The following is a 23,659-nucleotide window of genomic DNA, read 5'->3' as shown; positions in this document are numbered from 1 at the left end:
TAACGTTGTTCAGCTAATGACCACTACCCTGGTTCAAGTAACAGTCTGAGAGTGCTAAGACAATACAAAGTCTTTAGTCAAACGAACTTTTTAAGAGGCTTTGTTTGAGAGATCAAAATGGAAATCATTGGAAGTGGTACGGCACACTGCAATAGTGTCAGTAAGGTATTCCTTTTGAAACTATGGGTTTACAGATCTTTTAGCAGTAGAGCCACTTTAAACAGTTTGTGATTAGCTTTCTGCTTGGCTTATGTTTTGTTTTGGAGGTTTCTTACTTCAAATTGATTCGCAGACTGTGATCACTATCTTACCTTCCAAAAATTGCACTGATAGAACTGAGGTGTGCCTCTGTGCTGAAGGGGTTGAAATGAATACTGTGAGGTTTGAAGGGAGAGCTGCCTCTTGGCACTATTGCCCAAAGGAATGCTTGTAGAAATATGATTTGGGTCCCTTTTGCTTGCAGACCTTCATGTTAGAGAGATGCCTACAGGAGAAGGTATTACTTGCCGAGTTTATAACACAGTCCTTCTGAGACATGAGGTTTTTTTAATTATTTGTGTATATGAATATACAAGTCCTACAATAATTTAGATCAGCTTCTACTATCCCCTTCTAATTTGAGTATTCAGCATTCTTTATAAAAAGTTCTAGGTTTGCTGTTAGAGAAGATGGAAAATGTAAACTTCTAAGGCTCAAATGCCATAAGGCAAGTAAAAAAGAATTAAAATCATGCTTTGAAAAAGATCCTGAGTTTTAGGCTGTTCTTGATGACTCTGCCTGTGGGCTTGGCAGTGCTGGCAATGAAGACTCCGAGGTCTATGCCAAGGTTTTTTCCAACATAATACTTGCTGACCTACATTCATGAGTGTTTCTTAATCTTTCTGTTAAAGTAACACACCCATTAATTTGCTAAAGTCTTGTGGTGCAAGTTGCAAGATGGAAGATAAAAGAAATTCTGGCCTCAGAAAATATTTTCCTCAAACAAGGTGGAAATATTAATTGAAGTAATTAAGGTTGGAATGTGTTAGTTTTGTAACATGATCATCTAGTAGTAAAATGTCTGGAGAGCTTATTTCATTGTACAGCCATTCAGAGATGTTTTTCCCGTTATACTCCGCAGGTATATCTGAGCAAGGCTTTTGTTGCTGGATTATTTTAGAAGCAGACTAGCTTAGAAGGAGACATTCGTGTTGCCTTCCTTGTAATACCTGTTCTCCCTTCCCACTGATGTGAAGTAGTATGCTTTCACTTAGAGAAAACCTCTTCTTTAGAAAGAGAAGCTGTGTAATTGCTTTTTAGGCCTCAGTTTAGATCATCATTTAAAACTATGATAGTATAGTATTTATGAAGTGTTCCTTTTTCTTTTAGACACCCTTTCACCAGCATCCAGTCCTTCATCCATTAATTTTGCCACAGCTCCAGGTAGCATAGATGAATCACCCAGTGGAGCATTAAACATTGAATGTAGAATTTGTGGGGATAAAGCCTCAGGCTACCATTACGGAGTACATGCTTGTGAAGGTTGTAAGGTACAGTCATAATTTTCTTTTTAAGAACCTACATCATGTTGCTTTATTTACAGGGTTATATGGAGATAAACTTTTGTTACATTAATGGTTAATTAATAGAATTCTAGCCATTACAATTATTTAAATAATAAACAGATCTGTGATCTTTTTTTGCTGAAAGAAATTGTTCAGATACCAGAAGTGGATACTGTAACTCAATACCAGACCTTCATCAAGCAGGGGCAATTCATAATGATCATTTTAATTTTGCTTTTCTGGCTATATTTAAACACTAAAACAACTTTAAAACACTAAACTGTGACTAAAAGTCTCAGCCTACTTGCTCCACTAGTGTTTTATTTGTGTTGGGAGCACGGCTCTGAGAAGCATGTGAGTTTGCTACATTTCCATTATAACAGTAACAAATCCTGAATTTCTCATCTCCACCACATTCTGCCTGAATCACTTAGAATTATACCTCTTGTGGTTTTGGGGCCAGTGCATGTCTCTGGGGCAAATTAATTTTATCATTAATGTATAATTTTGGGGGTGATATGGCCCAGGAATTATAAGATTCTTTTTGTTTTCTTTCTAATGTTTTAATTTTACCTTTTTTTTTTTTCTAAATTATAGTCTAAGGTGAGAGAAATAATAGCATATGTGTACATTTTTCTCTCGTACTCAATGTCAGAAGATGATAATTCAAATATGAATCTTACAGAAAAATGCTAGAATCTCTTTTAGAGATGGGGAGTCAGTTCACAGTCAGGTGTGTCCCACAGTCTCAATGATATGTTATTATGTCATGTGAAGCAAAATGTTGCGCTGTCTTTAAAAACCTTTGCTAACCCTATGATTTCATAACATGAGACTAGCATTACATTGTAGTATCAAGACATCACAGGAAGATCTGTTGAGTTACAGGCTCTTCTGTAATACTTATTCTTGTCTCTTTGGCTTTTTCTATAAACTGTGCTGTGTTGTCATAGCCCTCACATTTCCTGGATGAAGAAAAGGTGTTAAATCTTTGTGTTTGTGTGACTTACACGTATGAAAGATGAAGGTTTGTTTCTACAGAGGATGCTTAGAGAATGCCTACAAAAACAACATGTGATTAATCCTTGAGAGCAAACCTGCTCAGGTACTCTGGGCTTTTGGTCTTCTCCCAAGAAAGAGGGTTGAGAGCTACTCCCTCCTTTGCACATTGTTTTCTTAATGACATCAATAAAAAATAAAAGAAAACAACAACAACAAAATCTCTATGATTGAAGCTTAGTACTCAACATTCTTTAACATTACATATTGTTTTTTTCAAACTTTTTATAGGGTTTTTTTAGAAGAACAATTCGATTAAAACTCATCTATGTCAAATGTGATCGCAACTGCAAAATTCAGAAAAAAAATCGTAATAAGTGCCAATACTGTCGTTTTCAAAAGTGCCTTTCAGTTGGAATGTCACATAATGGTAGGTAAGAGTCCCGTTAATAATTTGCTTGTTCCTGCCCAGGATCTGCTTCTGGAAGCAGGTGCTTGGACAGATTTTTTTCTTATACATATGAGTTGAACTTCGGATTTTTTTACAGCATAGACTGTAATGGGGGATGCTAGTTTCCCTAATGAGTAGTTAATGTAATTGATACACAGCTGCCAAATGTACTTTTATGAGTTTTACACAATCGTGCTGGATGTCTGTTTGTCCATATGAATGTTCATTTAGTTGCTTTTTTCACCCAGAACTTTGGCACCGTTAGTCTCACTGAAACAAATTTCAATATGGGAAGAATTCTGGTCAAGGGCATTGTAGAGGAGTGGGAGGAGAACAACTCGCTCATTGTAGAAGGGAATGACGTAGGGTAGAAGTCTGTAGGAAACTAGACTTCATTATTCTTCAGATTACAGCACAACAGCTCTTGGGCAGGTGGTTCATGGGGTGTGGGGGAAGGGTGAAGATCTGTGCTGACTGTGGAACAGGGATCCGGTAGGTTGCTTGTTAAGTGGAATGGTAAAAATTCAGAGAGTCTAGATATCCAGTTTAAAAATTATATTGTTGTTTGTGTTAATGATTTAAGATAAGGCTAGTAAGCCTGTGGTTTGTGGGCCCATTTCAACCCACGAGCCAGTTTTATGCACAGTATTAGCTTGCTAAGCAACTTTGGTAAAGAGGTAGAGGTCAAGCCATGAGAAAGCACATTTTGGTTGGCCAGGTTACAGTAGTTTGCTTTCCCTACGTGGGTCTGATAGTGTCCAAGTGAACTTGGGAGTAGGTGAAAGGCTGTGGGTTAGGAGACGAGCTTCCTAAGGAAACTATGCAGTCAGGATAGCTGGGGTGGGCACGTGGTTGGGGAAGCTGCTTGTGGCAGCGCAGTCTGGAGTCCTGGCAAGAGACACTGGGAGAGTTGCCCTTCTGGTTCTGGGGAAGTCTGGCTCTCTTGTGGTGAGCTTTGACTGAGGTTAAGGTTCATTGGCAGAGGGTTGATAGCCTCTCTGCGACTGCTGGTAACCTTCCCGACAGCAGACTTGGGAAGAGTGTGCCAGCCAACAAAGTGCCATGTCAGGGGCAGGAGTTGAGCAGGGAGCTGTGCTGGTTGGCAGGAATTAATGTTCAGTTGAAGGTGTTTGGTCCTGCTAAGAGGCTGTGGGCACCTGTGCTCCAGCTGAAGGGCGCAGTAGCAGTTTTACTGCAGCAAACACATGGGAAGCAGTGGGGGGAGGACATTGCTGCTAACTTGCAGGTGATACTTCTCAGGAAAAGAGCTAGAACTACATGTACAGCCATGATCTTAAAACTCTAAGTTTCAGTTCAGAGCAGATATTCTTCCATATTCTACCACTTTTCCAAAGACCCATGGCGAGGTTCCAGACAGGCCTTCCATGTTGGGCTTCCATTGACATTCAAAACTGTATTTCACATTACACCTAGAGACACCTCCTTATGTCATGAGACACCTCCTTATGTTACGAGAAAATTTCTTGGGTATGTTGAAGGGCTAATTCTGCACATGCTCTGAATTGCTCAGTATAAGCAGTAAGGTTGTCCTCTCACTTGTTAGATGCTGAAATGCGGTAAGAGCAACCAGCTATAGGACCCTCAAAACCTTGCAGGCTATCAGCCCCGTAAGGCTCCTTTTGAAATGGAGCTGTTTTATTTTAAACTGAAACTGAAGAAAGATGTGGACATGCCTGTGTTATTGCTAAATGGCAAGACCACTTGTCCAAGAACAGGGAGACCTCCATACCCAGTGGTGTTTCAAACTCACATCTCCTGCCTTTCAAGACAATATCCTAATGACTAGATCGGATACTCAAGCTCTGTTCTCATCCTTTCCAGTCCTGAAGGACTAAAAAAAATAAGCATTAAGTGGTGGGTTGACTGTAGCCTTTGAGCATAAATCTGGGTCTCTGGTCTGTTTTGTTCTCACTAGATAGTACAGATGTGTTGAACTGAACATCCAGGGCATAAAGACCTGAATTGTCCCAGCAGGTTCAGAGATCAGCAGTGGGGTTTGGGCCCAACTCCACTGCAGCGTTCCCTGCAGGTGACTCTCCAGGCAGCTCTCCAGCTGCCGTGTGCACTCTCTGCCAAGCTCCTGACATGAGTTTGCGCAGATTTTTAGAGTGCCCAAGATGAACTTTGAGTTTTGCATTGAGAGTTGTAGAGCATAACAAGGAGAGAGCAAAGTCCAGCTACTTAAGTAATGCAGAAGGAACAAGGCATGTGTTCTAGCTCATTGCAGATACCAGTTTGTGTTTTGAAAAGTCTGTTACCTTCAGCTTAGCATATTGACTTGGTAATTAGTCCATGTTGGAAAGGATGAGGTTTTTTTCACTTGTGAATTTATTATAATAAAGATGCTACCTCTACCTCAATTTTTCTAGATAGGAGGTCTTACTGCTCTAATCAGCAATGCTAAAAGGCACAGGTTTTTGTATAACTTAACATTTGTTTTATAATTATGTCTTCCCATCAGCAATACGTTTTGGACGAATGCCAAGGTCTGAGAAGGCCAAGTTGAAAGCAGAAATTCTGACAGGTGAAAACTATGTAGAAGATTCAGAAATGGCAGATCTTAAATCCCTTGCTAAAAGAATTCATGTTGCTTACCTGAAAAACTTCAATATGAACAAGGTTAAAGCCAGAATCATCCTTGCAGGGAAAACTAATAACAATCCAGTAAGTACTTTTACTGTAACTTTATAGTAAAGCTGGCAAGTACATAAGGTGATTATAATAATTTCTTAAACTCTTAAGCAAATCTTTTAGAAACTCAACTGTGCTCATACAGATGTGAAACATGCAAAAATAATACCTGTTGTAAATATGGTTGCTTTTAGACACTACTATACTAGGAATCTTTAGGTAAATCAGGTGATTAACTTGTAAATGGAAGCTCCTAACCTTAAATTATGGTATAGACATAAGGGAAAGAAAATCAGTAGTCAAAAAAAGAGTGACGTCTGAATGTGAATACCTCTTGCTATGGGTGGCGTAAATGGTTCAAGATTAATTTCCTATTGTGAAAGTGGAAAAAAAAATATCATGTTTTTCTGCCACAAATGCCAGGATAAATACTGTTATATTTTAGGGTGTACAGGAGCTCTGTATGACTTTTGTTTTAATCACAACAATATTAATGGCAGGAGGGAAAAGAAAACTTGAGTTTGTAATTCTTTGTTTACAGTTGTGGCCATTTCCTCACCCAGCCTTCCTGGTCTTTACTGTATGGTTACTTTGCAAAGGAGAAGCAAGCGGGGTTGTGAAGACAACGTATGCTGTAGAGGTTCTTTTTCTTTCAGGATAATTTAGCCAAGGTCTCATACCAAATAGTGAATGTTCTCTAAGAATTTTTACTTATGGTACTTGGTCATCAATGTATATTGTGTAATATTTACTAGGTACACATCTTTTGAGATTTAACTCTGAGCCACACTGTTTTGATAATTGGGCATAATTTTCCTAAAAATGATTGAGTATGGTAAGAAAATCATTATTAGACAATGAAGAGTTTGGGCTATCTAAGGCTGTCAACTGCTTTTTGTTTTGTAGCATGTGAGACAATATAACCATTGCAAGGACGGACTTGTTTCACTTCACACATATTTTTTTAAAATTCAGTTGTGATTTACGTTAATTATACATTGAAGATAAAATTGTTGGTAAAATAAGATACTCAATATTAGTAAAAATTTGCAAGGAAGAGGCTTTACATATGCTGTAATAAAACCCATGAAACCATGGGGTTAAGCATAAAAAATGTACGCAAGCTGTTTTCTAAGTTGTAGAATTCGGCATATTATAGTTTAGCCAAGTGTACAGGCTTCTACATTAAAAGAAAGACATATGCATAATCCCAGTCTTCTTCACTGTATTAAAGAGGTGCTTAAAATTAAGCACAGGCTTAAATTTTTGGGGGGCTGCAAGCTGACATACGCCTACAGTAAATGCCATGTTTCAACACCTTACCAAGTAGGTATCTGCATAAAGTCCTTCTCAGGCTTGTTGCCACATCAGAATCAAAAGCTACAGTATGTATCATACATGCAGGGATTCTAGATCACTGCATCCTCAGTTTTGTGTTTGCATTTATGCAACCAAGGCTCTCAGATCAGTCTTCCGATTGAGTAGTTAATAGCGGCTTGCATGTGTCTTGGTGAATTTACAAGTAGAAATTAATGATGAGCAGACCTAGCATATTATAATCAGGCTGCTTCCTCATTCTTCAATATGCAGGGAAGAGGAAAGGGTTTTTTAAGCTATTTCATCATCTCTTGGGAAAACAGACATTTTAATTTTCTCTTGACTTTTTAACAGGAAAAAAAAAATGAGGGGCTTGTTGTTAGTAATCCCCCTGTTTCTCAACAATGCATTAATGGCCAGTTTCAGTAAATCCTAATTCTTGGCACCACTCTAACTGTTTTCAGAGTGAACTAATATTTTTCATTATGACAAGGTATCATTTTTAAGTTTAAATGGTCCTTGGCCATACCTGTTTTCTGCATGGTGAAATGATGATAAATTCCAAAAAAGATTTATGACATAGCCTACATCTTTTAAAGGGTTTAGAAATGTGCTGGACTTGTTGATTTGTCACTTTCCACTCATTTCCACATGCACATAGAAAGTTCTGTTCTGTATAGCTCTTAAGTACTGAAGTGAGATGGAATATGTACTTGCTACAAACATTTAAAAAGTGGACAACTGTGGGAAACTGGCATGTTTGGCAGCTTTCTAAGTGAAATAAATGTATTCTATGAGCCTCTAACAGAACACCAAGTGTTCTTCATGATATTTAAACTGAGACAGGCAAAACAGCACAGGGAACGTGCTTTGCTTAGTGTTTATGAAATTAGATTTGTGTTCAAGGTCAACTGGTATGACTTTGGTAGGCTGGAAAGCACTGAGTTTTGTTATTCTAGTGATATGTCCTCTGTTGTGATTACTGCTCTTCAGCTGTGTATCAAAATATTTTTGAGTTCCAATTGTTCTTAAGAAAGTCTGAATGCTTTTTTAAATATGATGTTTTAAGAGACTGGCTCATCAGTTTGTAATGCACATACCTTTTTAAATTAAGCACATCATGGAAAAGACCGTGATCAAGACAAATTTTGTGTTGCCTGACATTCTAGCAGGTTTCTGGGTTAAGAGATGACTTGGCACTAACTGTAGCCAGAAAGATGAGCTCAGCTGGGACATGGTCTGTAGAAATCTGATAATAAAACACAAGAGTAGTACAGGGATCACATTCTTGTGCAAATATGCTGTCCTATATTTAAATGACTGTCTGTATTCCCCCTAGGATACTTCAGGAAAGCATCATGATGTGCATCGAGTGTAGTTAGTTTAGGAATCGATAGGAGTGTAGGCAGAATTACCTGGACTTCTGGAGAAGGTAATACACGTCTTTTGTGAACCTTCTGAGACTTGCTCTGAGATGCATATGTACATACTAAGCACAGTACTTCTGGATCTTCACTATAACTACTACATAAAACTAGATTAAAGATACATCGTACGTGCTTACCTTTTACTATTTGCATTGTTGTTTGCAGAACAAACTTATTCTTAGATATTGCAGTTTGTACTTCTGTAATACGTGGTATCTCTCTATGCAGAAATATGAAAGAACTCGAGGTTTATTTGTAGTTGAAGACTGATTAGCATGAAAGTTAAAGTTTATCAGAATTCCTGTTCTTTAGGAAACTGATGATTAATAACCATTACTTTGTAACTGAATCAATGTTTTTTTCTCTGTAGCCATTTGTTATACATGATATGGATACCTTGTGTATGGCAGAGAAGACGCTGGTGGCAAAATTGGTAGCGAATGGAATTCAGAACAAGGAAGCAGAAGTTCGAATCTTCCACTGCTGCCAGTGTACGTCTGTAGAGACCGTCACAGAAGTCACTGAATTTGCCAAATCTATCCCTGGCTTCTCCAGCCTTGACTTGAACGATCAAGTGACGTTGTTAAAATACGGAGTTTATGAAGCCATATTTGCCATGTTAGCATCTGTGATGAACAAGGATGGGATGCTGGTAGCCTATGGAAACGGCTTTATCACCCGGGAGTTCCTGAAAAGCCTGAGAAAGCCATTCTGTGATATAATGGAGCCAAAATTTGATTTTGCAATGAAATTCAATGCACTGGAACTGGATGATAGCGATATATCCCTTTTTGTTGCTGCCATCATTTGCTGTGGAGGTAAGCACTACATATTTGTTCTTTAAGCTAGTAAATATTAACATTTCTTCACGTGAATTAATAACTTTAATGGAAAAGCTTACGTATTTCTTGAAGATTCAATTCTACCAGTAACAATGTCATTTTCCCTTTTAGTGTGTTTCACGGAAGATGCCGTGTAACCGTTAACAGTCTTGATCCTGTATTTTGCTTTGCAGAATTGTACACACGCTTGGAATTTCTGTTTAGCCTCATTTAGAGAGGTCTAGTTACGCTCTGTTTTTCAAAACTGGGATGTGAAGAACGTTGATATTTGTTTATATTTGTCCTCCTTTGGAGGATTCCTTTTTTTTTTTTAATGTTTAGGGTTGGGTTGGAAACACTATTCGTATCTGCCAAATGAGCAGAACAATATTATGTAATGAGAATGGAGGCAGGAGCTGATTATAGCTTTGCTCATCTCTGACACTCGCTGATTGCCTCATGCACAAATGCGCAGCTCTGATGCACTTCCTGTAGTCTGGTTTTAGTATCACAGGCTGTTTAAAAACAAACAAACAAACAACAGCTTACTTAGATAATTTAAAAAATCAGCTGATGTGTCGAGGGTTTAGATTGCGGGGTGACAATAAAACCGTGGCAGATGTATTGTTAACCTCCTCTCCTACCCCTTCCCCCTTTTTGCCCCTCCCTCTCCCCCCTTCCCACTCAGGACAGGCGATCAGGAGGGAAAGAAGAACAGAGAGAAGAGAGTTGGAAAAATTAACAATGTTTTACTAATGCTACTGATAAGAATAGAGAAAATAATACAAAATATACAAAACCAATCTTGAAAGTCTCAGCAACTGCAGAGCCGGCACCCAAAGTCCTGGATTGGACTCTGCAGCCAACCGGAGCTGGATTCAGTCTGTCACTAGGCCTCAGTTGGCAGGGACAAGGAGCAAGATCCTCTCCTAATGTCAGCCATAAGCAAAAGGAAAAATAGGGACGAGATCCTCGTGATCTCCCACTTTTATATGAAGTATCACGTGAATGGAATGTTATACACAGTTGGTCACTTTCTTGTTCACCTGTTTCTTGTTGCCCCTCTCGCGAGATGTCCATCTGTGCTTATCAATAACTTCACATTCCGTTGCTAGGTTTACCAGAACATATATCTGGTTCTCCAGGAAAATGCAGCTAATATGAAGGCTTTAGCTGACAGGCAAATTCACTAAAAGACAAACTTGTTTTTTAACAAAACCAGGACATGATGGTATTTTAAATTTTTTTTCATAGTACCATAGTGCCTGTTGTTTGAGCTCTTTGTGTGTGAAGGAACACAAATATAATCCTTTCTTCTTCTCTTAAGGTTAAATTCAAAACTATCCACAAGCATTTTGAGAAAGGGAAATAAAAGATCAAGAACGTTCCAACTGCTCCCACCTTCCTTTTTTGCTTTCTGCCAAACTCATAGAATGTTTCACTGCCCCAGTTGCATCCTCAGCAATTACAAGCAGAAAGATACAATCTATAGACTTTCAACAGCTTTGTGTGCCAGTTAAGGCAGCAAGTTCCCAACAAGTCTCGAATTACTTTTGCACATGGGTATTTTGATGTTTTCAAAAGTCAAGAGAGTTCTTTGCAGGCGATATGTGGGTGTTGGTTTTGTATTTTGGTTTGTTGTTTTGTTTTATTTTTTCTTCTTTGTCCTACTCCCCGGAATTAGCTGAAGTTTTCAAAAACCATATTTAGTCTCTTGTCCCAGACTTCTGATAGAGAAATTTAATCTGGAGAGTGACTGTAAGTAAATGAAAATGAGATCACATACTAGAAAGCGTGAAACATCTTTAATAGATGCTTCACAGTTCACACAGTATGTTTGGGATTGGAAGGGACCTCAAAAGATCATCTAGTCCAATCCCCCTGCTGGAGCAGGAATGCCTAGATGAGGTCGCACAGGAATACGTCCAGGTGGGTCTTGAATGTCTCCAGAGAAGGAGACTCCACAACCCCCCTGGGCAGCCTGTTCCAGTGCTCTGGCACCCTCACTGAGAAGAAGTTTCTTCTCAAATTTAAGTGGAATCTCTTGTGTTCCATCTTGATCCCATTACCCCTTGTCCTATCATTGTTTGTCACCGAGAAGAGCCTGGCTCCATCCTTATGGCACTCACCCTTTATATATTTATAAACATTAATAAGGTCACCCCTCAGTCTCCTCTTCTCCAAGCTAAAGAGACCCAGCTCCCTCAGCCTTTCCTCATAAGGGAGATGCTCCACTCCCTTAATCATCTTTGGTGCCCTACACTGGACCCTCTCCAGCAGTTCCCTGTCCTTCTGGAACTGAGGGGCCCAGAACTGCACACAATATTCCAGATGTGGTCTCACCAGGGCGGAGTAGAGGGGAAGGAGGACCTCTCTCGATCTACTAACCACCCCCCTTCTAATACAGCCCAGGATGCCATTGGCCTTCCTGGCCACAAGGGCACAGTGCTGGCTCATAGTCATCCTGTTGTCTACCAGGACCCCCAGGTCCTTCTGCTGGTTTTGGGGGGTGAGAGGGTGAGCTGGGTTTTTGCATTTTGTAGCACGAGTTCTATTTAGCGGTATGAAATCACTCCTCAAATAACTGTGGTCATCAAAAAAAACCTTGACTAAAGTTTTTCGTTCATTGTTTTATTTAAAAAAAAATACTTGTTTAAGGCTCATTGCCTTGTGGAAATATACACTGAGGCCTGCAATATAGAATCTGTAAAATAGCCTGCTTTAAAGAATAATCACAAAATTCTGACATGGATTCTTTTGTTTGTTCTGCGAACAGATCGTCCCGGTCTCGTAAATGTAGCACACATTGAAAAAATGCAGGAGAGCATCGTGCATGTACTGAAACTTCACTTGCAAACTAACCATCCTGACGACATCTTCCTCTTCCCGAAACTCCTCCAAAAAATGGCTGACCTCCGACAACTCGTCACAGAGCACGCTCAGCTTGTGCAGATAATTAAGAAGACTGAATCTGATGCACATTTACACCCTTTACTACAGGAAATCTACAGGGATATGTATTAAGATTTTTAATATTTCTTTCCACAATATTTAAAGACAAGAGCAATACTAATAACAGATGGGAGCAAAACTACTTGCACAGTTATCTGCTGTTCACTCAGTCCAGAGCGTGAAAAATCGAAAATATGAGTAGCTGGAGTGTTACACTTCTTTTGGTTTGGGATCTTCTTCTATGGGAAGAGTTCTGCAGAAAAGTACTGGTAATAGTGCTCATAAAGTGTCTTACAATGGTTCTTTTATTTTGGAATTTGAAGATTGGTAAGGAATACGTATTTGTATAATAAATCAGAACGTTAAGTAACAGAAATGAACAAAATTGTATTTCCTCTTGGCTTAGTCTTTTTAGAATTAATTTAACAAATACAGCAAATTCTCTCCAGGTATATAAACAATCAAAGATTATGCACTTTTCGGCTAATGGTGATTACTGAGAACCAACTAACACTTTTTCTTACAGCAGTCAGTCTAGGTGTATCAAATGGTTGGGTATTCCTGTACAGACATCACTAAACATTTGAAAGGCCTTTTATCCACTGCTGCTTTAATTCCATGGAATGCAGTACGACTTTCATATAGTATTACATTTGTATACCTCAGGATTAGGACGTTGAAAAGACAGGAATTTTATGCAATGCAAGGAAATGAAATAAAATCTGGAGACTTCTCTAAAATACAGCAGAGATGCTTTATTCAGGTGGTTCTTTAAGAGTAAATGTGATAAAGCGATGGAACCTGTTTTCCAAAAGTGTCTTAAGTAAATATGAAAGTGTCCCTGAGGAAAAACATAATACTATGTGAATTCTGGAGAACCTGTAATAGCTCAAAATGCAGTTTTGACTTAAAAATACTACCTTGAATTTTTCAGTCTTGGAGAGGCTGAAAAATCTGATCCTAGCCCAGCTTCAGCTCACTCTGAAGAAATGATTGTATAGGAAAGGCACCTTCTTTCTTGAAAAGTATCTTGATGGTACAGAGTTGTTTGGACCTGTTTACTTTTCTGATGAGTACACTGTTTCATTTTTTTTGCAGTTATCCACTCGGACTTGTTTCTTTCTATTCCTTCTTACACATTGTTGATAGAAGTATTATCTAGATTATTTCATGAAATTTTGTCCTTGTCCATACAGCCACAGTGGATAAGGTGACAATAGTGCCAAGAACAGTGTTTGTAGGTGTCAATTGTATATTATGAAAGAGAGAGCACAGTTGAGAGTAAGTTTGTCATGTTCTTGAGAGAAAACTCAGATTTTACAATAGTACTTACTCCTGATGCAAAATAAGCCATAAGGAATCTGCTTGACTTTGCCATTTTACAGGATTTTTTATCAGAGAGCACTACACAAAAGTGCTGGTTGCATGCAAGACACTGTGCTATTTCTTTTTCTTCTTTTTTTTTAATACGGTAATTTCACATTTTACTTATTTTACCATTTGTTTAATAACACAGATCTCAGGAGCCAGTCTTAGCATTTTCACAGTAGTTTTCAGTGGCACAGGTGGACACTTTGTCCTTGTTTTATTGTAGCACGTTTGAAGCCTTCAGAATCTTAAACCTTCACTGCATGATTTAAGTAAAATCGATAAAGTGAGAACATCACACTATGATTCTTACTTTAGTTACATCATTTGTTTCTTTCCAGGCCTGCTGGTGTGGCCAGACACTGGATAAATGACACATTGAAAAGCGATTTGGTGTGTATCCAGGAGATGGACATGGTTTTAGTGTCAGATATACTCAGTGCAAAATATTGAAGCGTAGGGCTCAAATTTGGTGTCCACCTGGGGCAGGATGGAAACACAAAACGCACGTGCCCAAAACCTTCGCCCCTTCCCTGGGGCCAGTCGGCAACAGGAGGAATAAGGCCTTACGGTGCAGCTGCTTCTAAGACTTCATGAAGAGGAGATAGTTGGTTTTACCAGGAAATAGCAGATGAGCAATGGGTTGTCTTTTGTGTCTTACGGCAGTACGTAGCGTGCCCTCAGAAATCACAAGATTTTAGGAATGATGCTGCTTTATTCTTCCAGTCAGTGATGTCTCATTGACGACCTGTGGGCTTTAGGCATAAGACATTGAGCACTGAAAGAACTGATGTGCAATATTGCTGACTCAAAAAACTGACAAAATATCAGCCACTCTGCGATGCCGTATTGAAGCTCTAATAGTTAACTGGTTTAAGTTCATCTTGTAAAAAACAAAGTATAAGCTGAATCTTTCTTCCCCTAAGGTTCAGTTTTTTTGTAAAGGGCAAATTTCAAGGTTGTGTTGCATAGTTTGGATGTACTGAAGTCTCTCAGGAAAATCCGATGCAGTCGGTGTGGACAAAACCTATTTTTCCTGCTCACGTTCTCCAAAGTGGCTAAAACGCTTTACTGAAACTTTTGAAAAACACGGAAAATTTAATAATAAATACTTAAATTACAAGTGAAACTATAAAGAATTGAAACCAGCATCATTCTGTGGAAGGCAGAATGTTTAGCTATCTTAGCAGCTGTTTGTAACAGGTTCCTATTATCAGCATTAGGAAGGTGCATAATTTGCACTTTTCCTATTCCGGATCAATTTTGTTTTGTTATTTGAAAACCAGCAAGCATTTTTTGCCTGGTTCCTTGGGCACTGAAGTTTGATTTCTGTTTTAAATTAAGCTGCAGACCTTTGATTAAAAACAAAAATGAAAGAGCACATCTGTGAAGTATAGAAATATGAACAAGAAGTCAACGTAGCCTGAAATTCAGGATCGATTCCAGTGCACACACGGCTGCATCGTGCACACACCCACAGTCTCTTCCAAGAACAATACGGCATACAAGTCACTTCCCAAGCGTTAAGGGGCAAAAGAAGTTCTTAATTTCTACATGACATATTTAACGAAGTACATTTGCTACTTCAGTAGGTGACTGCAGCAGGCTTTTGCAAATCTGAGATCAAAATGACTCAATTTGCACTTGGCTTTTTGAAGTTTGGAATCTGAACTAGTTTGAGATACATTACTGAGGAGCCTTCAGCACGTCCACCTTGTACAGATCATCTAATATTTTAAAATACCCATTCAATGGAGGGAAATAAAGCGATCAGGTTTTAGGATTAGTAATTTATTAAAGATTTACTGGCTTGTTAGGTAGAGTTTTGATTTGATTCTTATCAACATAACATTTTCATAGCACTGAAGAACTCTGATTAGCAACCAGGTACTCACAAACACCTTAAGACAAGAGACAACCGATAGGTAGAGAAGAATCCCAGGAACCAATGGTACAACTTGAGTTTTCAACAAGCCTACAGCTCACTCATTTTTGAGGGTTGTTTGGGGTGTCTTTATTTATTTATTGTGATGCCCTTGGTACTTTGACAAAGGAGAAGAGAAAAAAAAAAAGGAAGGTTTTGTGTGAATTGTTAGGGAAATCTGATGTTCATTTTTGTCTCCTTAAATATTTTCTATGAGCTTGTACTGTCTTCAGTGTAACAGCATTCGAATACCATTTAAAAAATCACCTGTTACATTGTACCTTTGAAAATGTCAGAATCTCACTTTTTATTTTAAATACAAATTGACAGACCACAGAAGCCTAATCTTTCTTTGCATTGAATTTTGGTTTTAATTGCCATTTCCCTGTGCCTTTGTGCTTTGGTTCTAGCCAGCCGCTAGAAAGCTGAAGTGTTGCCAAAGAGCATATTGTTGCATTATGTCTGGCCCGCACAGATTTAGGAAATACCAGCAGTTGCACTAAGTCTGTTCTCATGAGAGGGTCAGCACAAGTTTGCCAATCAAAGAGCTTATAATAAGCATCTAAACATTTGTTTGTTTATTCAAACTGCTGAAGCCTGGGAGATTTATTCATCACGAGAGCTGGGTCACATACTGTTAAATTTCAATTTCCTCCTTATTTCTGATGGAAACCCCGGGCGACTCGCGCGCTCTCGCAGCCAACGCAGTTGAAGGTTGCGCTGTAGCTGCCCACCCTGTGTCTGCGACTGAGCTGAAACTCTGCAATACATTTAACAAATGCATTTGCAGTTGTTTTGATAGGGCTTAAGCATAAGGTCTTACAAATAATGGTCCTTCCCTGAGAACCCTAATCCTTTAATAAGTGTTGAAATGTGAGGTGCAGTATAGTATCTGATGCTTGCTTATATCTTGAGTGCTTTCTTGATAATCAGTTGCATATAATTTTTTAAAATCTAGGTTTAATCAGCTTTATTATCCTTCTTTTATTAGAGATTTAAATTATATGTGGGTTTGATCGAAGGTTATTGATATTGTTGTGTATTGTGGGATTTTTTTTTTAATTTAATATAATACCATTTTGTCATGTTTCAATTTGTAAAATACGAGAATATTATTGCAAGATATAAACTTCGACTAAATTATATTAGAGGTGCTTTAAGAAAAATATGTAAATTATTTAATTTAAATATTTGTTTCATACTTTATCTTGTGAACCCTTTTGTACAGCGAGGAAAGATTTCATTGTATGAGTGCGGATGATGGGCCGAAGTCAAACTGCTATTTATTCCTGTCTGGTCTTTATTACTGTATCATTTGTGAAGAAGTATCACAAGTTCTGCAACTTACCAGTGTGTCGTATTGACAACTGTAAGCAAATCTTAAAATATATTTTCACACAGAGCATAGACTTCCTTTTATTTAATTTTAATAGAATAAGTGTAGGTGGGCAAGAGCTGTAATCCCAAAATAGAGTTAATGTTTTAACTGAAGTTCACCAATATGAAAGATACTTTATAGAACTAAGTTCATCTCTACTTTACAGCACAGTAGTTCATTTTCCTTACAAGTCTGAAAAGGAAGCTAAAAAGATCCAGACTCTGTTATTATTCCATTACTGGTATTTTCTGAGGAACTGATTTGTGGCTTATGAGAAATAAGTGTGTATTCAGGATTATTTCCTGCTACCTGCACTGAAGTTGATCTGCAGTTTTTATAGATGTATTTTTAAATGTGTACTTTAGCAGTGCAAAACAAAACATTGAAGTGCCACTATTGGCTTTTTTTAAGTGGAGATGAATTCAGGATCTTTTCATAGGGATTTTGTGTCCTGGGATTCAGGTGTGACAATCTGTGCCTCCAGCATTCCTGCCAATGATTACCCCATATAGGAGCAGTGACCTTTTTAAGGCATACCTCATGTTTTGCTGTAGTCAAAACATAGCATCTAATACAAGCACAGTATATTGCAAATGTTCCAGCAGTGATTTATACTGACTACATTTCATTTGTAATAGATTAAATTTCATTTCCCCAAAATGCTGCAATTTGAAATTTTCACGCAATCAGTGTCACCATACAGGTGTATTGTCTACCAAGATGTTTGTGTCATTTGTAAAAGTTCTACTGGACATTTTTGTGGTAAACTACAGCCACTCCTTTTGTCAATTTCATAGGCAGCAATGAAAAAACAAACAAAAACCACAGCTGTGAAAAGTACTAACAGATGTGTCACTTTACACTGTCAACATGATACAAATTCATTGTTAACCAAACCCATCCTAGGGCAGGGCTATTTCCTCTTTTACTTTCTCAGACGTGCCTACAGGTTTCCTAAGTGTTTTTTGGCTTCTGAAGCTGTTTTTTTTTGCTTGTCGTTGGTTGCTGTTGTTTGTTTGTTTGTTTTCCTTTATTGTGTTAGTCCGTGTTGTCAGATTCCACTGCAAGGCTGTTTCGAAACAGAATTCCTAGTACAAGGACCTCAATTTCACATGAGTTGCCTCTGCCCAGGGGATGGGCTGCACGCACAAAAGAGATCAGTCTGGTTGCAGGCCGGGCCTTAAGTAAGGACTGCAAGATCAGGCATGAGGTACTTAAAGTTGGTTTTAAATATTTTGGTGTATTTATCTCAGGTTGGATATGCAGGTACAGTGATCCCTTATTGTGTAAAAGACGCCAGCCTTCCGATCAATGCAAGAAGTTTCACGGTATTCTTTACACTTGAAATTAAAAATACAATTGGCGGCATTGGAAAATATTAACTAACCGAAATACCGTCACCGCGCAGGTACCGCGTCCTACTCCTGCTGTGTGGGAGTGCGGGGCACTGACGCAAAAGCTGTTTGTCATGTGCAAGAGGAACTGAGGTGGTTGCAGATCTCCTGGTGCATGATTCACACGCAGATCCCGCAGAGCGCAGCGCCAGCGTGCACTTGGGTACCTCTGGCACCTTCAGACCCTCCGGCTGCATTTGGAGGCCCCACGGAGAACGTGGCACCTTCGCCCTTCTGTTAGTAACGGGGTTGCTGGCGGTGCTGTGTGGGTACCCAGAGGGTTCCTGAGTGGCTGCTGCTCTTCTGCTGCCCGTGGTCTTGGTGCCGCAGCGGGAGGAAGCTGCTCCCGATCAAATCATCCGTTCCCCTCTCCTGGGACACGGGTCCTGCCTCAGCTCCACCTCAGTAGCCACAAACACTTCCCTCTGGGTTCAGAGGTGGAAGAACATTGATGGCTTTAGTCACTTCTTTAGTAATAACAACACCAATGGAAGTTTTAATACGATGGATTTTAACAAGAACAGCCCTCTAGCTGTTTGACAAAGTCTGTTTTATCAGCTTCTTGGGCGAGCTGCATTTCGTATTGCTCCTGCTATTTCACAGCTTTTGCAGACAATGGCTCTGAATTTTCTTCAGGAATGTAACACAACAGTTTAATTACATTGTGATGTTAAAACCCTTTATCACGCCTTAAATTGTCTGTTATCTGATATGACACGAAAAAGCACATTTTTGTTAACGTTGCCAAACCCTAATCACTAGAGCTAACAAGTGTTTAATTAAATCAAGATATAAATACTAAAGAAAACAAAATCATTGTTTCCAGTCACCTATGTTTTTAGGAGTTTCTGGTACGTTTTCTTATAGTGAATACGGAACTTAGAAAGAATAGACATTTCTTGCAGGGAGTAGTCAAACCTAATTCTCATGGAATTCTTGTTTCCCAGTAAAACACCACTAGTTCAAGCCAAGTTCCCAAGTTTCTTTCTGTCAGAACAATGCAAATGACATTTTCAGAAAGAATGGAAGCCCTGGTCTCGCAGGGATTTATTGGAAAGACAAACTCTCTTGCACTTGTGAATGTAAAAATTACATATAGCTAAATACGATGATGCATTCTCAAATGTTACCAGCCTACTGATCTAGGATGAAAAAACTTGAACTAAACATTTTTCTTCTTTTTTTTTTTTACAGTCTGATTTTTTTCTGTCTCCTTTAAAAATAAGAAGTTGAATTCATAGTGTTTGTATAGAGACTGGTAGGAACCTATGTGCTTTAAAAAAAAAAGTCATCCTTTAAGACTGAATGTAAACACGGTTAATTTGAAATATGGTTTTGCCTTAATGATTAAAAAAAAATAAAGTATTTTTAAATGTGAATTTAACAACTTGTGCTGATGTTTCATTTCCAGGAAAGTAATTCACTGTGATGTTTTGAGACAAACGTACTTGTTTCCCTCTGCTGGCTGCCTCTTGTATGTTTGTCAAAGCAGAAAAGCAGCTGCCAAGTGTGAACCAAGTCCCTCATTCAGTGACCGTGCACACATGAGTAACTTTTATGTGTACGAAAGTTGTTCTGTTCTGTGCTCTTGTACAACCACTTAGGGTCTCAGCTGATAGCTGTGTAAATGTTTGCAAAATGGGGACGTGGGGAGCAGAGGGTGGTGGCACACCTGGGAACCGTGACGCCTGTTGCGCCTTCTGCGATAGTTCCAGTGGCAGGAATGTGTGTTTGGTGCCACTCTACTGCTATTAAGAACTTGAATGATTTTGCCTTAACCTGATTTGCCTTAATTTGGAATACAAGGCCTTGCTTTGGAAAACACTTGGCTGCTTAACTTTATGCCGGGGAGTAATTATGCTCATTTTTAGTAGTGGACAAGAGTGGATGAGCAACCTTGGGGGAAGTGGTGCCCAGACTTTTGGGTGTTAGCATCAAATATCTGTTAACAAAAGTGGCATGTGGTATGTTTGCTACATAATAACATCTGTGTATTGCAAGGATCTTTTACAGGCAGAATGATATCTGACGCATCTTTAAAGTGCTAATGCTTGTAGACCAACTGTTAGACATGTCTTTTAGATTAGGAATGTGTATGAAACATATGTCTACATATATTGCATATATATTTATATATATATATATATATATATATATTTAATCATTTTCTGTGGTGACCTGCTGTCCTGGTTGTTCACTCACTCTCATTGACTGTGTGATGAGACAGACATTCGAGAGAGAGAGACACCAGCTTGAAACATTTGCCGAATTCAACCAGCACTGAATGTGCTTCTATGTGAGCTGTAGCACACTAACTAACTTGATGAGCATTGCTCCAGTTAAATCAGTCAGGAGGACAAGTCGCAGATTATTGTTTTCCTTCAAGAATCCGGGGATTTATTAAGCTGGTAAAAGAGTGCTGAAGTAAAAATTATAGCAGAGGGTAAAGAAACATGTGGGGTTTTTTTTGTCAGCTGTGCTCAGGAGCATTTAAGGCCAGATTTTGAGCAGCAGAAAGTACTTGGAGAAGCTGATGAAAGCAAACTGCACAGGCTCTGCCTGTCTTGAAGAGCAGGTGCTCATGGCTGGGAAGTTTGCGCATAATGACATTTGGCCTGCAAAATCACATATATACCCAAACATGATGATACAGAGACCACAATGCCCATGTTCGATGGGCATATGAAAACGTGGAATACCTAAGTTTTAACAGCCAGACACGGATAATAATCCTTTGTTGTTCCAGCAGATACCAAATGGTGCATAGATCAGCCCTCTCTCCCTAAAGCAGACATGACAGAACTCATCTGATGACCCTGGGCTACTGAAGCACTTTGTGGGACTTGCTGGATGTATGCTTTGCTTCACCTAGAAGGTATGTGTAATCAGGTAACCGTGAAGCACGGATATCCTTAACTTGGCTTTTTCTGTTGTACTCAAGTAAATGGCTGTACTGGGCCAAATTAAAAATCCCATAGTTACGGATTCTGCTCCCTCTTAATACTGAGTCTACTTCCCCTCAAGTTCAACTTAACAAGTACTTAAAGGCAGGGTCATTTCTGAGAGCTTTAAATGATTCTTCTGTCATATCATGATGACAAAGGTAACAATTATGACTGAGTGAACTGCATTTTTCTTAAAGGGCACAGAGGAGGGTGAACAGGAGGGAGAACAGCTCAAACACTAGATCCTTTCCAACACATTACTGGGTGCATCTCCCAGTCCCAAGACAGGTCTGAGCATCTTCCTCTCAGACTGGAGAAGGCTGAGAGGGGAATCTCATCAATGTTTATAAACATCTCAAGGGTGGGTGTCAAGAGGAGGGACCAGACTCCTTTCAGTGCTGCCCAACAATAGAATGAGGGGCAACAGCCACAGACTGAAGCACAGGAGGTTCCATCTGAATATGAGGAGAAACTTCTTTACTCTGAAGGTGCCAGAGCACCGGAACAGGCTGCCCAGGGAGGCTGTGGAGTCTCCTTCTCTGGAGACATTCAAAACCCGCCTGGACACATTCCTGTGTGATCTGCTCTGGGTGAACCTGCTTTAGCAGGTGGGTTGGACTAGGTGAGCTCCAGAGGTCCCTTCCAATCCCAGCCATTCTGTGATTCTGTGAGTGTCATACAACCCAAAGGCACATTCTCATTTAGACAGAACTGCGTTAGCCCAGCTTTGAAAACCTACTTTCAAGCTAAGACCTGTTCAAACATCGTGAAATAAAAAGATATAGAAAGATATTTGCTGGTATAAAATATATTATTACTTCCTCCGAGCTCAGGAGTGACACATCCCAACAAAGTCGGGCACAAACACCAGGAGGCCTGTGTGGATGAACAAGTAGCTCCTGGAGAAACTCAGACCCCAAAAGGAAGCCTACAGGGGTGGCAGCCAGGACAAGTAACCTGGGAGGAATACAGAGAAACTGAAATACATGAAACTGAAATTTAATACCAGCCATTCCAAATAAGTTTAGTATCAATTTATTTGAAAATCTAGTCTCTTTTCCAAAATTTTGACTGCCAACATCCTTTTTTTTCCCAGCAATTCAAGATGTATATTTAGTTTACATCTTAAAGCACCGAGAGGGGTGCTTGACAGGGGTACTAATAGCTCCATTATTGCTCCGCTAGTAACTGCAAGAAATTCCAGCCCCCAACAGAGGACACCGATATACTAGGTTCAGCAAAAACATTAAAAAATATTTTTAGGATGTTAGAAAGTCCTAAAGAACTCAAAATAACTCATTGAAATAATGTTGATTTCTTTCAAAAGATACATGGCTCATTCATTCTACTAAAAGGATCAAGTTTAGATGGTGATGTATGACTAATGACATGGATGGAAGAGCTGAGAAAATGGGGAAATATTAACCAAAGCATTAACAGGTTCTGAACCAATGACCAAGAAAAGCTTGAGTAAATAACGTGATTTAATGATTAGGGAACATTCTAGACATATGCTTAAGGTGTGTGACTAAGTGTTTTTATATAAATGCCACCTAAATCTTCTTTGTAATTAAGACAAAGTCAACACAGATAATTGTGAAGCTATTTTTTGAGCTAGATAAACCGCTGGTTCCCTAACAATTTTTACCCTTTTTCGGACAGAAAATATGTTTGTGAAATCCCTATTCTAGCTGTAGTTTAATTGCCCAGTTCAGAGAATAATTGAGCTTATTAACTCAACTTTTTTATTTCCAGATTATCTTATGTGAAAGTGAAAAGGAAGTCTTCTCTACTTGTAAAGCATAAACTAGACATACTAAGGGTCCTTAACCCCTCCTGTTGCTGTATAGACATGGACTGGAAGATTGAGTGGAAAGTTACTGCAAGTGCCTTGTAAGTATCTTCTTTTTTTTTTAATTATATTGGTATACTATTATAAGAGCACCTACCTTCAGAAGCCTAAATGCTGTGATAGTATTGAGATTATAATGTTAAAGAATCTAGATATTCTAGGGGTATCTGTGACATTTTTTCATAACATTTTTATTTTAGACTTAAAATCTTAGCAGGACAGCACCATCAGGTTAACAATTGGTGTATACTGACCTTCTTGGATGTATACTGAATTAAGCCAGATAACACTGTAGGAGCATTAAGAACAACACAAACCACGAAAATAACAAATGGGAAAATCTGGACGTGGTTCCTACACTTCACACTGTTTAGTTTTTCACTACATGCATTTTATGTGGTGACAATAGGCTCGTCTGCCTTTCTTTCTGTCTCTTCAACACCTCCAGGCCGTGCTGCTGGCACGGCAGCTGAGTGCTGACGTCTGACGCCAAGCGTTTGTGAGGAAACGTGTTCCAATGTCCTGCAGTAGTGAGCTGACGAAGGTCACTCCTTTAAGGGGAGCAACACGATAGTCTACAAAAGGAGAGAGGAGAAACAGCAGCCAAAGAAATGCCTCTCTTGGTCCCACAGTAT

At 39.1% G+C, this 23,659-nt stretch overlaps 1 protein-coding gene across 1 annotated transcript in view; it reads left to right on the top strand.

Moving 5' to 3' along the window:
• Positions 1–12,335, top strand: part of PPARA (peroxisome proliferator activated receptor alpha) — a 37,725-nt gene extending 25,390 nt beyond the window's left edge. Inside the window, exons 5-9 of the mRNA XM_080363837.1 lie at positions 1,369–1,529; positions 2,835–2,973; positions 5,477–5,679; positions 8,761–9,208; positions 11,988–12,335. Coding sequence (XP_080219963.1) covers positions 1,369–1,529; positions 2,835–2,973; positions 5,477–5,679; positions 8,761–9,208; positions 11,988–12,235 — 1,199 coding nt within the window. The 3' untranslated portion in view covers positions 12,236–12,335. The remainder of the gene's footprint in view (positions 1–1,368; positions 1,530–2,834; positions 2,974–5,476; positions 5,680–8,760; positions 9,209–11,987) is intronic.
• Positions 12,336–23,659: the final 11,324 nt, after the last annotated feature.

Source organism: Nesoenas mayeri, assembly GCF_963082525.1.
Source record: "Nesoenas mayeri genome assembly, chromosome: 1".
NCBI classification, from domain to species: Eukaryota; Metazoa; Chordata; class Aves; order Columbiformes; family Columbidae; genus Nesoenas; species Nesoenas mayeri.
This window is presented reverse-complemented; position numbering and strand designations above follow the sequence as displayed.